Source organism: Sinocyclocheilus anshuiensis, unplaced genomic scaffold (genome assembly GCF_001515605.1).
Source record: "Sinocyclocheilus anshuiensis isolate Anshui unplaced genomic scaffold, SAMN03320099.WGS_v1.1 scaffold544, whole genome shotgun sequence".
Classification (NCBI taxonomy): domain Eukaryota; kingdom Metazoa; phylum Chordata; class Actinopteri; order Cypriniformes; family Cyprinidae; genus Sinocyclocheilus; species Sinocyclocheilus anshuiensis.
Window position 1 is genome coordinate 2,567,439 of NW_015555763.1, and position 14,068 is coordinate 2,581,506.

The window sequence follows — 14,068 nt, forward strand, 5'->3', positions numbered from 1 at the left end:
CGCCCTTATAGTATTGCATTGCATGATCTCTTTAGAGAAAGAACTAGTGGAACTCTATACACAGAGGATCACAGCCATGTGCCAGATTGTCTTACGGCCACTGATACCCTTATTGAATGACATTGCTTTTTAATCCCACACACATCTTTGCGCATTCACACACATACACAGTTCACACGGACTACAGTACACACACATTCTTTCATACGCTCAGCAACAGTGCATCAGTATGTAATTTAGTGATGTATGTGATAGCCACTGTATGCTTCATCCACGTGTAAATACAATTCCCTGAATGCTAATTGTTGCACCTTCTTCAATTGTGGTGATATGAGCAAACTTTGATTGATGTTTTATTTGATGACTAGAAATTTCAAAAGAACAGCATTTATTTGAAATAGAAAACTTCTGTAACATTATAAATGTCTTTACTGTCACTTTTGATGTTAACGTACTGACCTCAAACTTTTGAACAGTAGTGTATTGTATGCGATATTTACTCAAACTTCACTCAAACATATTGAAACAGACGAGGTGACTATAGTTGACTAGGTGCATTATCTGTCACATGACAGGTGAATATGATAATTGTTACCCTGGACCACAAACCAGTCTTAAGTCGCTGGGGTATATTTGTAGCAATAGCCAAAAATACATTGTATGGGTCAAAATTATTGATTTTTCTTTAATGCCAAAAATCATTAGGATATTAAAGCTGCAGTACGTAAGTTTTACCTCTTTGTCGTCATCTCTGTTTGAAAACCTGGAATTGCAGTTACTTGCGGAATTATCTTCCTTGTGTGGGTTGTACTCTTGCACGGCTCAGGCACGGATGAATCTAATGTTTTGAGGAGTATGTGTGGCAGTCAGTCACCGCACCAGTGTGAATCCTATACTTAGTAATCACAGATTCTAGCCTACGTCTTGGAATATATGACCCAAATAAGAATTTTCCGCGTATATTGTCATCTGAACAAGTAAGTAACAAGTCTGCCACGTTTGTTCTGACCTACTGAGGAAAAAAGCATTACAATAAATCATGCTACCAATGGTGATTAAATTTAATGATCAATTAGCTCATATCACATCAAACCATGCAAATGAGTATTGTTATACTTTATTCTCAGATTATTAATGTTAACATCAGCATTGCGTGACTATGAGTATAGTGTGTATACGCGAGTAGATTTAAATTTCAGTACAGTCTAATCTCTAATTGTCATACCATTCGAATTTCATACCAAGACATTCTTTTAACCCAAAAAGCAAACTATGCTCCCTTCGAACTGGTTGTCTTTAAAATACAAATCTTGTGTAATCCCAGGCTATCTGTAATCAGAAGCACATTTAAAACTGGAATATAATTTAATTTCATTCACATGTGTTTCATATAATCCTTTCTGGATTACAATCCGCCATCAAAATGATTTTTTGACATTTAATTATTCTGGCTGCTGTGAGAAAAGGCTAACGATCCTCCACCTGCAGGATCCTCACATGCGATAGCCTAGTAGCCGGGACAACTTCTTTGTGTTTACAGAAGTGACGTAATGACGCAGTGCCATGCTCGAATTTCCCGCGAAGACCTACCCGTAGCACTCAAATTAGAAAACATTATTATAAGCTAACCATTGTGAATCGGGCTAAAGTAAGGCGATAGTTTTGAACACTGGCTGGTTATGTACTTACTCAAATATTGATTTTGGATCATTTTTAACCAAAAAAAGTTACGGACTGCAGCTTAAAGTAAAGATCATGTTCCATGAAGATATTTTGTAAATTTCCTACTGTACATATATTAAAACTTAATTTTTGATTAGTAATATGCATTGCTAAGAACTTCATTTAGACAACTTTAAAGGCGATTTTCTCAATATTTAGATTTTTTTATGCACCCTCAGATTCCAGATTTTCAAATAGTTGTATCTCGGCCAAATATTGTCCGATCCTTACAAACCATACATCAATGGAAAGCTTATTTATTCAGCTTTCAGATGATGTATAAATCTAAATTTCGAAAAATTGACCCTTATGACTGGTTTTGTGGTCCAGGGTCACAATTGACCAATGCCAATAATCACAAAATGAACAGATGTTGGCTGATTAGAGTACCAGACTGATTCATATTGGTCTTTCCTCTCAGTAGTAACCATTAGCATTGAAATAATATGAACGTTTGTTTGTGTGTGTATGCAGGCCCAGGAAAGGACCAGGAGGAGCTAAGGAGGAAGGTGGAGAACGGCGTGAGGGAACTGTGGTATTTCGTATGCAGTGAGTTGAAGAAACTAGCACTGGTGGAGACTGGAGCGTTACAGAAACATGTGGACACACTCCTGCAGGACCTTGGACACCAGCAGAGGTTATACACACACATCCAGTATATGTAAACATCAGCAATTCACTCATATAGACATTTTGGCCGATACAGCAGATCGGTCTGCATTATACTGTAAATCTACACTTCCTTTCAAATGTTTGAGGGGGTAAGATCTTTCTATTTTAATATATATATATTTTTTTTTTTTTGATGTATTCTTGTGATGCAAAGATTAATTTTCAGCAGCCATTACTTCAGTCTTCAGTGTTATATCCTTCAGAAATCATTCTAATATGCTGATTTTCTGATGAAAAATTATTTCTTATTATTAGCAATGTTGAAAACAGTTATGCTGCTTAATATTTTTATGAAAACCGTCATTTTATTTCAGTATTTTTTGATGAATAGAAAGTTCAAAAGAACAGCATTTGTTTGAAATATAAACCATTTGTAACATTATAAAGGTTTTTACTGCCCCTGCTAAATTAAGTATCAATTTCTTAATAAAAAGTGTTAATTGTTTAAAAAAAAAACCTTTTAAATGGTAAATGTGTAAATGCGTTTCCAATTAAATATATGCTCACACCAGTATGAGAAATTAAACTTATTTATTTATATTTGCTCTGTGTAATAGATTTTTTAAGACTTCTTTTCCTTTTTAATGTCATATTTTTTTATAAACATAAAACACAGCATTCTGTCCATTTATGATAAATACCTCAACTGAATCAATTAAAATTTCCCAGTCTGAACCATTATGGTTGTAAATTATGAAATCAAATCAACATCAAATACAACAGTAGCTGTACATATAGATGGATGGATGGATGGATGGATGGATGGATGGATGGATAGATCATAGTATAATAATATAGGATACATGTGAAATGATTAGCTGGTCCCCATACAACTCTCATCAAATCTTTATTACACCAATAACTGAAATTCACTTCAGGGGCTTTCCCCCCATGTTTTCAATATCTAAGGCCTCAAAACATTTTGTTGTACAATAGAAGAGATGAATAACAGTTTAATACTTTTGAATCCCAGCATAGAGGAGAAATACATATCCATAATGCACATATATGCAGACTTTGCATCCTTTTTTTGTGCAAGCTCATTTTCACTTGTCCTAATCATGTGCTACATTTTATTAAAGTGGAAAAATCCTATCCATCTCTAATCTCTTTCTAAACAGCTGTAATCTCATGGGGCTGTAATACCATTGCTGAGGTTTAATGAGTGTGTATGTTTAGATCAGTGCGTTTGCTCGCACTTCAGAAAAAAGACGTCCATGTAATGCTGAAAAGCCGACAAAGTCATTACTAGAGCAGTTTTAATTGTATTGTGGATGATTAGCAGTGCATAGGCCAGGCTGACTTTAGTTTGTGACTGTAAAACTAATTTAATATTATTTCTTTACAGAATGTTCTGTAATTAGCCATAATCAATTGGCTTAATTAGCAGCTGTGTTTTACAGTGGTCTTTATGCAATCTTTAGGTCCATCATGACAGACTTGTATCGTCTGAGCCAGGCGGACAGTGCTGGAGACTGGAGAGAGAAGGAAGCTAAAGAACTGTCCGACCTAGTACAGAACAGAATCACATACTTACAGGTACACGACATACACACACATTCGTTTTTTCCTTCTTTTTTTTTCTTTCTTTAGGAAGGTTTTATTATGACATTTTCATTCATTTGACCCCTGACGTGGTTGAGATTTTGATTCAACCCTGTAACTCAAATCTTTTGAATCATGTTGACTAAAAAGATTCATTCAGATTTGTGAACTGATTCACTCAGTGTACCTTATATAATTATGCCTGTTGGTGGTTATAAGTGAGTCTTTTTCTGTCATGAATGAGTCACTGAATCATTTACTCAACCAATTCGTTACAAAACAAGTATTATTTTATGTTAAAACTTGTGTGTTAAAACTCTAATAAGAGGCTCTTGAAAGAGTGTTTAATTTAATGTAATAAAAGTGCTACTCTGAGACTCCAAATGTTATTTGCTCATGTCTTTAAGGGCAGAAAAGCAGTCTAATTCTTTGAAAGGAAGATACTTCAGTGAACAAAAATGTGAGTTAGTGTGTGGAAATGATCTGTTCATGTAAAAGATGCAAAAACACTGATTTGTTCATAATCATTGGATGCTATTTTTAATTTGAAAGGAACGAAATAGAGGCTATGAGGGATGGAAGTACACAACAGTATGACATATTCAATGGACTCTACTTCTATCCCAAAATAGATCCAAACTTTCAAGATTGGGCTGGATCAAATGTAAAAAAGTGAGAAATTTCCATTGAACAACCTATATTGCATGGCTCATATGAATGTTGGGGTCCCCCTCCATATCTAAAGCGTTTGGCACTACTTCCAACCCTCACAGCCTCAGTTTTGACTGCATGTTTTGTTTGTTTTTCAAATTAAATATGGCTTCTGTTGTGAATACAGTCTATGGCTGAACAAGATCACATTCATTCACCCTCCTCCTTCCCTCTCCCCATATATCAATGAGAGGGATGATTATATTGCAGTTGGCGGGACAGCAGTATATTGTCCCTCTCTCTGAGATGGGATGGGGCGGTTGTTTGCGCTGACTCCACACTGGAGACTAAACTGACATTCAGCTGCAACACAATGCAGTGCCTCGCACCAGCACACAGGCTGAAACCAGCAGAGCTCAGCTTGATTTTGTGTGTTTAACCTGTAGCCTGAACTTCTCCAGCTGAAAGACTTCAGACCACAGACACATGCTGAAGTTACGGTTTGAATGTCAACAGCACATTGAGGCTTTAGACAACTGATGCTTTTACCTGATAATCTCCATATTTATAACTGCATATTTGTGATAGATTTATCTTTAAGTTTCATAAAGCAGTGGTATGAAAGGGGTCGCATGTCTGCAATGCCAAGTGCAAATAATAAAATACGGCTTTATAATAAGAGAAGAAAATAAATAGGCTTATCTTTTTAATTAATAGGCTTAGTTATTAATAGGCTTTCAATATAATTTACTTTAAAGCTCAAGGCCATACATCCAATCAAACTCTACAGTAGGTGCAAATTCATTTTTCATTCAAGTCATTTAGCAGAAGCTAGCTAAATGGCAAAATGGCAATTTCTCATTCACAAAAACATTATTATTATGAAATAATCAAAATTAAGTTGTCTGTTTATTTACTGTACTTAGTAATGTAATACAGAAAATTCTCCTTTTTTTCCAATTATATTTATCATATATACACTGCCGTTCAGAAGTTTGGGGTCTGTAAGTTACAGTCAGGATTCCTGCTCAGTATGGAAAAGTATGGAATTACATTTTAGTAATTTCCAGGTCTGGATAAGTATGGAAAAATGTTTGTTCAAGCAGAGTGTTTTTTAATGAAAAGTGTGAAAACATATCAAACATAATATTACATTTTCAGCTGAGGAAACAGTTATTTTAAATTGTAATTATATTTCACAATATCACTGTTATTACTGTATTTTTAATCACCTTGGTGAGCATAAGAATTTATACACTGTGTGTGTGTGTGTCTGTGTCTGTGTCTGTGTCTGTGTGTGTGTTTATATATCACATAACAGTGTATATATATATATATATATATCCTCCTATTAAATGTTTTGAATGTCATCAAATGTAAATCATTGTTATTATGGCCATTTTTATTAATACTAATGATAATGCTGCATGAAACCAGTGTAATATGGGTCAAAAGAAGCCCATTTCTGGTTTGATATTGATGATGGTTAAGTATTTGGCCTTTTTATATTGTATTATAACCTACTCATTTGGCCTAGGGGAAAACTTTTGTGCTACTAGTACTATGTTAACTTTGACTAATAGCTTTGTGTCAGTGCTCTCCATCAGAGAGACATGTTAGAGCGGTAATGAGAGCTGGAGTGTGATTAAAGTGATGGAGTGTATTTTACTTTGTGTGTGAGAGACAGACAGGTTGATAACAAAGAAGCTGTGTCTCTTGTGAGAAATGACAGTCCTCTGTCTGTCTCACTACACTGCTGTCATCCATCTCTTATCTACAGTGCTCTCTCTCTCTCTCTCTTGCTCCTTTCTTTCGCTATACTCCAGTCATTCGCCTCTCTATTGTTTCAGTATGAGAGAAACAGCGATAGATGGAGGGACCATTTTCCGTCCTGTTTGTTTCGTCTTCTTTCATCTAGCCAAGATCATTCAGACATTATATTATTCTGGTGTCAGAGCCAAATTTATCATTTCCTCCTGCACATACTAAAAATATTTTCATGCATGAGATGATTGGAGAGTTTCAAAAACCTTAACAAATCTGCTTCATGTTTTGTTTTTTTGGGTTTTTTTTGTATTCTATCACGTTTTTATCGTACTGATATTCTTGAAAGATGTATTATACAAATGTCTTGAACAGCACGGTACAGAAGTCACACTTCAGCTGTCAAATACAAATTTCTGTGGTGTTTTTGACATCTAGCAGATCAAGGAACCTGCTGGACTATAAAAATGCCATATACAGCAGCCTCAAGCTGTATTTCTACTCATGTAATGGAATTCAGATGTTTGTTTTAAATGTGATTTCTTTGTCTAAACGTGTCCACTGTATGTGTAGAAATCTCTTCGGTCATTTCTCTCTACTGATCTGTATCTGCAGAACCCTCAGGACTGCAGCAAGGCTCGCAAGCTGGTGTGTAACATCAATAAGGGTTGTGGTTACGGCTGCCAGCTGCATCATGTGGTCTACTGCTTCATGATTGCCTATGGCACACAGCGCACCATCATACTGGAGTCACAGAACTGGCGCTACGCCACCGGTGGATGGGAGACTGTCTTTAAACCCGTTAGCGAGACTTGCACTGACCGCACGGGGGCCTCCACTGGACACTGGTCTGGTCAGTAACACACATGCCCCTCAAATTAGACACAACACATAACAACACGTAACATACAAGGTTAAAAAATGCGACTAAACTAAATCACGCCTCAAGGATTATTATAATGATTACTTATTAAAGAGGTCATATTCTACATTTTAGATTTTCTACAATTTTGGGATCATTAAGGTTTTTGAAAGGAGTCATTAATGCTCACCAAGGATGTTTATTTGATCAAAAATATGGTAAAACAGTATTATTGTGAAATGAATGAAACTTCAATAGAGGTTTGTGCTCTCTCATCCTTTAATAACAGATTTTTGCAAAGCCTAGATAATAGAGTCAATACTATATATTTTATTGTTCATACTCATTTCCCATATTTTAATATTCAGATTGCCTTTGCCATCATCTAATGTTCTCTTAATCTTTAAAAACACTAATAAGCACTATTAAATGTAATCTTTACTGAATATCCATTTTTCATAGTGTACATTGTAATATTTATTGATTGATTGATTGATTGAATTGATTGTAGTTCTAAGTGTTTATAATAGTGTAAAGCTTTATTATCAGTCATTTATTGGTGATTGGCTATAGCAAAAAGCATATAGTCAGCTAATCAGTATTGACAGAATTTTGAAATCAGTGCATCCTTAATTACATTCAGTCCACACTGAAATTCCACTGTTTTTTTTTTTTACATTTATTTAATAATGGACGTTTTTAAAACGTTCATTTGGAAAACATATATACACTGACCCGCTGTAAGAGTCTGTCAAATAGGCTAAAGCCAGCATTCAGAGGAATCTCTCTACAGCTGGAGTGAACCTGCTGTGCTCTTAAAAGCAAAGCAGAGGGGAAGGAGAGACTGCCTTTAAAACATGAAAGAAATTACCTCAAAACAAAGCAGCGATTTCCCATCACTCTTTCCTCCCAGAGGACACAATCTCTCTTAGTTCGCCCTAACGCCTGAGTTTCTGCACTCCACGGACCAGCGAGATTGACAGAGATGGAGACTGAGCAAGCGAGTTATATTAAACATGCTATTCCAACTCATTCCGTTACATTTATGCATTTGCCAGGCACTTTTATCCAAAGTATTGAGCTCGAAGTGGGCCGGGACTCACTGCTTTTCACATTCCCTGGGAATTGAACCCGTGACCTCGGTATTGCTAGCGCAATGCCATCAGTTTTCACACATTAGCATTAACATCTTGGATTCTCTTAATATACGCACATACTGGCGGTGCCCAAATGAATTCAGCCTAATTGTAGTCGAGCTTTCGAGAGATGGTTCTCAATAATGTACATAACATAACCCTGTTAAAGCCTCTAGTTATGACACGCATCGTGTCAAAGGGCAGGCCAAATCCTTCAGGATAATCCTGCTGGCGTTTAGAGAAAATACCCCCAGCAACAGGCACACCCAAACACACGCAGCATTAAAATGAATCAGTGTTGCTTCAGCGGTACACACGCACAGACAGCATGAATTAAAAATAAAAAAAGAAGCCACCTCCCCTGAAGCCCCCCAACCCCTTCAATTTATTCATCAGGATGCAAGGACAAGATGTAATTTAGATTCTCTTGCTGCTCTAATGAGGATGAGAGAGAGAGAGAGTTATTTTGTTTATCAGTGCAATGAGGGGTGCTGGGCTGGAAAACCTCATCCCCATGCAAAGAGCCTAGCAGCAAGGTTATATAAGAAAGGCTGGGGAGTTTCTCCAACACTTCTTTGTGTGAAAAATACTTTTTAACATTTAATGCTGCATAAGGCATCATTTAAACCTGGCGCGCACAGCCTCTTTGAAGACATTTTTCCCTGATAAAGCTTTTTCCATTACTTCATGCTAGTGGTTGAGAACATACTTGAAGAACATACTTGAAGAATATGGCGTATAAGCACTGGCAAAATGTACACCTTGAATACACTGCAAGTCACTTTGGATACAAGTGCCTGCCAAAGGCGTTAATGTAATGTAAAGTATGTACAGATTGCCGCCTGCTTTTATTGTATTCACCAAGCATTTGTATCTGTTTTCATACCTACATGTAGTACGTTTCTGGCCTAAGGGTCTTTTTTATCTCTCATGTTTTCAGCCCCCGCTCTCTATTCCGTGCGAGCAGCTCCTCCGTCAAGCTTTATTGACTTGATAATTGTAAATTAGTCCCCTATTGGAAAAGCATGTTTGGCCAATTTTCAGTCCATACTGCAATATTTCATTTTTCCAGTGCATTCCGCTCATTGTCTTGTGCATTGTCTGTAGGTGAAGCAAACGATCGGGATGTTCAAGTCATTGAGTTGCCCATCGTGGACAGCCTGCACCCTCGTCCCCCGTACTTGCCCCTGGCTATCCCTGAAGACCTTGCAGACCGGCTTCAGAGGCTTCACGGTGACCCACCTGTGTGGTGGGTGTCTCAGTTTGTCAAGTACCTGATCCGCCCTCAGGCTTGGCTGTTGAAGGAAATGCAAGAGGCCACCAGCAAGCTGGGCTTCAAGCACCCCATTATAGGGTGAGACATTACACATCAAAGCATCACACCAGGCCATTAAAACCACTCAGATGCTACAAAGTTCACTGTATTTTAATAGTGGAGCTTTCTGATACCGAATGCACTATGCTTACTTAATATATTATTGGATATAAAAATAAATAAATATATATATATATATATATATAAGTCTCCACTTACACCCACTTCGCTCTCTACTGGGAGCGCAACCACTCACAGCCATCTTTCTGTCTCTATCTCTCTCGCACACACCATTCTTACTTTCTGTTGTCTCTTTATTCAGCCGCCCATCCTTACACTCACACGTAGACACATAATGGTTGGCATTTTCAGAAACTCGGCACCCCAAAGCACAAAACCTTTAAACATCTGTTTAAAAAAATGGAAAGAAATTTTATTCTGCTGGTCTGTATTTTTTTCCTGTTCATTGTCGACCTTGAATCCCTTTCTCACACAATCAGGCTGACCCAGGTATTGCTCTTCTCTCCAGGGTGCATGTGCGCCGGACAGATAAGGTAGGGACAGAGGCGGCATTCCACCCCATAGAAGAGTACATGGTGCATGTTGAGGACCACTACAAGAGTCTGGCCCAGCGCATGCATGTGGACAAGAAACGGGTTTACCTCGCCACGGATGACCCCTCTCTACTGCAGGAGGCCAAGTCTAAGTGAGTACAGTTTATATAGTCTATGAAAACAAGTCTTAATATCTCATGCTGTGTTGCTTGGCAATTGAATTTTTCTTCTGTTAAGGACCTTTAGGTAATTAAATGGAAAATATTAGACAGAAATAATAAGTTGTCTTAGAATCGTTAATACCCTAAGTTGGCATCATAACCAACATGGAACATCTTGTGACTGAAATTAAACCGTTTATAAAGCGACAACTTTCCAGTTCACACCAAGGACATAACTATAACGATAAAGTTTTAATATTTGTTTTATTTCTGAGAATAGTCCACACCACAGCTATAACAATGACGACACAGAGGAACAATATCATTGGAATCACTTTCAGAACATTTTTTCCAGCTGACAAACAATAAAAACATTGACAGCCAATCAGAATACACCCGACTTTAAAGAGCTCGAGCATTCGAAATGGCAGATGACATAATTGCAGTGTGCGTTTATAATAAACAGAACATTATCGTGTGTTTGATGTGAATTCTAATATAGTTGTCCTTATAGTTACCTTTATAATTATTGTTCTTGGTGTGAACATTCCCTAAGGCTCACAGTCAATTTAAGGCTTTTCTCTATGTACACATATCCTTACAAGTACAATTTTGGCTGTATTATTGGTATGACTTTCAAAAACTGCTCTTGAGAAATTTTATGTTTATTGTCCCCCCCAACTGTTAGATGAAATTTATGCCCATGGTGACATTGTTCATCTTTAATTAAATTAACCCATTTTTAATTAATTTGTTCATTTCCCAGTCTATTAGTATACAATTTAAGCATGTAGTGCATTTTGGGATCCCTTTATCGGCAAAGGATGCTGCATTAGAATTTTGATAAAATTAGGTGTTTCATAAGACTTGCTGTCCTCTGTTTGGAAAAGCCTTGACATCATGAACATGCCTGAAATGATGTCTAAACATGCTGTATACTGTAGGTAGGCAGCAGACTAGGGTTTGGAACACGGCAAGAGGAGTGCCGTCAGGGAGCGCCTTTTAACCCACTTTTTTTGTGTGTTTGTGTACAGGTACCCTGATTATGAATTTATAAGTGATAATTCTATTTCATGGTCGGCTGGGCTACACAACCGCTACACTGAAAACTCTCTGAGAGGAGTCATCCTGGATATCCACTTCCTCTCCAGGACCAACTTCTTAGTGTGCACCTTCTCTTCACAGGTACAGGTTGACCCACTTTTGTAGAAGTTTTTGTTCTGTTCATTTCCCACACTGACTTTTTGTCCCTTTTTGCACTCTGCTGTTGTATGAGGGTTTTTTTTTTTTTTGCATGAAGTGCCCAAACCTCCCACGGCATTTCTGTGGGATTAAGACTTAACCGTTCCATAACTCTCAATTTCTTCTTGTTACTCTTTTTAAAACATTCTTTTAGGGATTTGCTTTAGGGTTTTTGGTCATTTCTTTCTTCTAAAGTCCACTTTATGTTAAACTTCAGGTTTTTTATTAGATACACTCATATTCTTTACAAGTACTCTCTGGTACAGTGCAGACTTTGTGATTTGTGATTTTAGCTTTAGAACATCATGTCTGGCAATCAGTAGTCTTGCAGATCCAAACTTTTTACTATCGGCAGAAAGTCTGGCCCATTTATTCTGGCCAGGAATCGCCCACTTCACACTGCAATTTTTGGCTGTCGATTTTGGCCGCCAAAATGAATTATATTAAATACTATTTGTATATTACAGAGCACCAATATTTGATTGTTTAGTGTGACATATTCATTGCCAGAAGACTAATTGCCTTTATGATCAATCTTCTAAGTCGCAGTCGAGCAGTGGGATTGCTCCTACAATTTTTCAACAGGACGATTGGGACCAAAGTCTTTGCTACAATATATATTGTACACTTTGACATAAAAGACGTGGATGTCACAGTGTACCAAGACTTTTAACCAAGATCTCACTCAAGTTATATTGTGGAGCAGGGGTAGCCAACTCTGCTCCTGGAGGGACTACATTTCTGCAGACTTCAGTTCAAACCCTGCTCTACCCTGCCTTTTATTTTCAAGTAACCCTGAACACTTTGATTACCAAGTTCTGGTGTTTTATTAGGGTTGGAGCTGAACTCTGCAGGAAGGTAGCGCTCCAGGAACAAGGTTCACTTCCCCTGTTGAAGACTTTACCATTCAACAATTGTAAAGAACCATAAAAACCGTACAGCATGTCCAGCTTTAGAAAGGCAACTTTTTGTCCAGTGACTCCTCTGAATCCATCATTATAGCAGCCTGAAACATTGAAAACAAGACTGTTTCTCAATAGAGTGATTAAAAACTCCCAGAAAGGCCAGCCAGTCAGATCCAAGCTTCCCATTTTGAAATCTGAAGTCTTGACATTTTATATGCCATATGCTTTAGACTGTTCATGAGCAGTCTGTGGGTACTTTGTTCTGATAGTCCTTAATCTTCACTTCAGCTTTTCATGAGTAGCGCTTAACCATTGTAAAGTCCATTCATCTTTGTCAGGTGCACCTGAGTATGCACCTGCATATTCTCTCAACTCCACTCTGCTCAGAAGATTCCGCTTGAAAGCAGCTTGTGACCGTGCGTCTTTGTTTTCATTTCCATTGTGCGCAGGTGTGTCGAGTGGCCTACGAGATCATGCAGACTCTCCACCCAGATGCCTCCTCCTTCTTCTACTCCCTCGATGACATCTACTACTTCGGTGGGCAGAACGCCCACAACCAGATCGCTATCTACCCTCACCAACCACGCAACAGCGACGACATCCCACTTGAGCCTGGAGATTTGATTGGAGTTGCGGGCAACCATTGGGATGGAAACTCCAAGGGAATCAACCGCAAAACAGGCCGTACCGGCCTCTACCCCTCTTATAAAGTCAAAGAGAAGATTGAGACAGTGAAGTATCCCACATACCCAGAAGCAGACAAACTTCTTAAGAAGCCGTAGATTGAAACAAAGACTGCAAAGACAGTACAAATACTCTTGTTAATGAAATGAGAAAACCCTGGACCACCCGGATGGGAATGCACTTTGTGTGTGTGTGAGTGTGTATGAATGTGTTCGGTTACGTGTGTCTGTGTGTGGGTGTTGACTAGGGGTTCTTCACAGGGTTTTGGGACACATTCCTTGCTCTGGTGCTTGGACTTTGAGTCTCCCTGAAATGGCAATCAGGGTTGTGGAAGACAAAAAACAAAGAGGATGGACTCAAGGCAACAGAAACTGAAGGCACTGTACTGTAGGTACAGGTGCATCTCAATAAATCAGAATGTCGTGGAAAAGTTCATTTATTTCAGTAATTCAACTCAAATTGTGAAACTCGTGTATTAAATAAATTCAATTCTAATTAATCTCCGTGTAATGAAGGGAACTGAATATGTTAATTTAAGAACACAACTGGAAGAAGTGACTTTGCGACTCCAAACAGATCATAACAAAGGAATCATAAACCCGGGTTACTCTCGTCCTCCTATGCTCTTATACCTCCTTGTGCACAATGATGACATCCTTTACTCTTAGCCTCACTCAACTCGTTTCTCTCATGCCATCGCTACACCAACTGACACTCTTCTTCACACCCATGAGCTATTAATTTCCACTGCCATACTGTGCTTTTAAATGTGACTTATGCTGTTTTTATTTTCATAGTAAGGCTTATCGTGTGTGTGTGTGTGTGTGTGTGTGTGTGTGTGTGTGTGTGTGTGTG

The 14,068-nt window shown here is 38.0% G+C and overlaps 1 protein-coding gene across 1 annotated transcript in view; it reads left to right on the forward strand.

Moving 5' to 3' along the window:
* The window catches only part of fut8a (fucosyltransferase 8a (alpha (1,6) fucosyltransferase)), a 115,724-nt gene extending 102,122 nt beyond the window's left edge, over nt 1-13,602 (forward strand). The window contains exons 4-10 of the mRNA XM_016467999.1: nt 2,197-2,359; nt 3,819-3,933; nt 6,970-7,207; nt 9,460-9,706; nt 10,197-10,373; nt 11,417-11,567; nt 12,979-13,602. Coding sequence (XP_016323485.1) covers nt 2,197-2,359; nt 3,819-3,933; nt 6,970-7,207; nt 9,460-9,706; nt 10,197-10,373; nt 11,417-11,567; nt 12,979-13,311 — 1,424 coding nt within the window. The 3' untranslated portion in view covers nt 13,312-13,602. The remainder of the gene's footprint in view (nt 1-2,196; nt 2,360-3,818; nt 3,934-6,969; nt 7,208-9,459; nt 9,707-10,196; nt 10,374-11,416; nt 11,568-12,978) is intronic.
* The last annotated feature ends 466 nt before the right edge of the window (nt 13,603-14,068 follow it).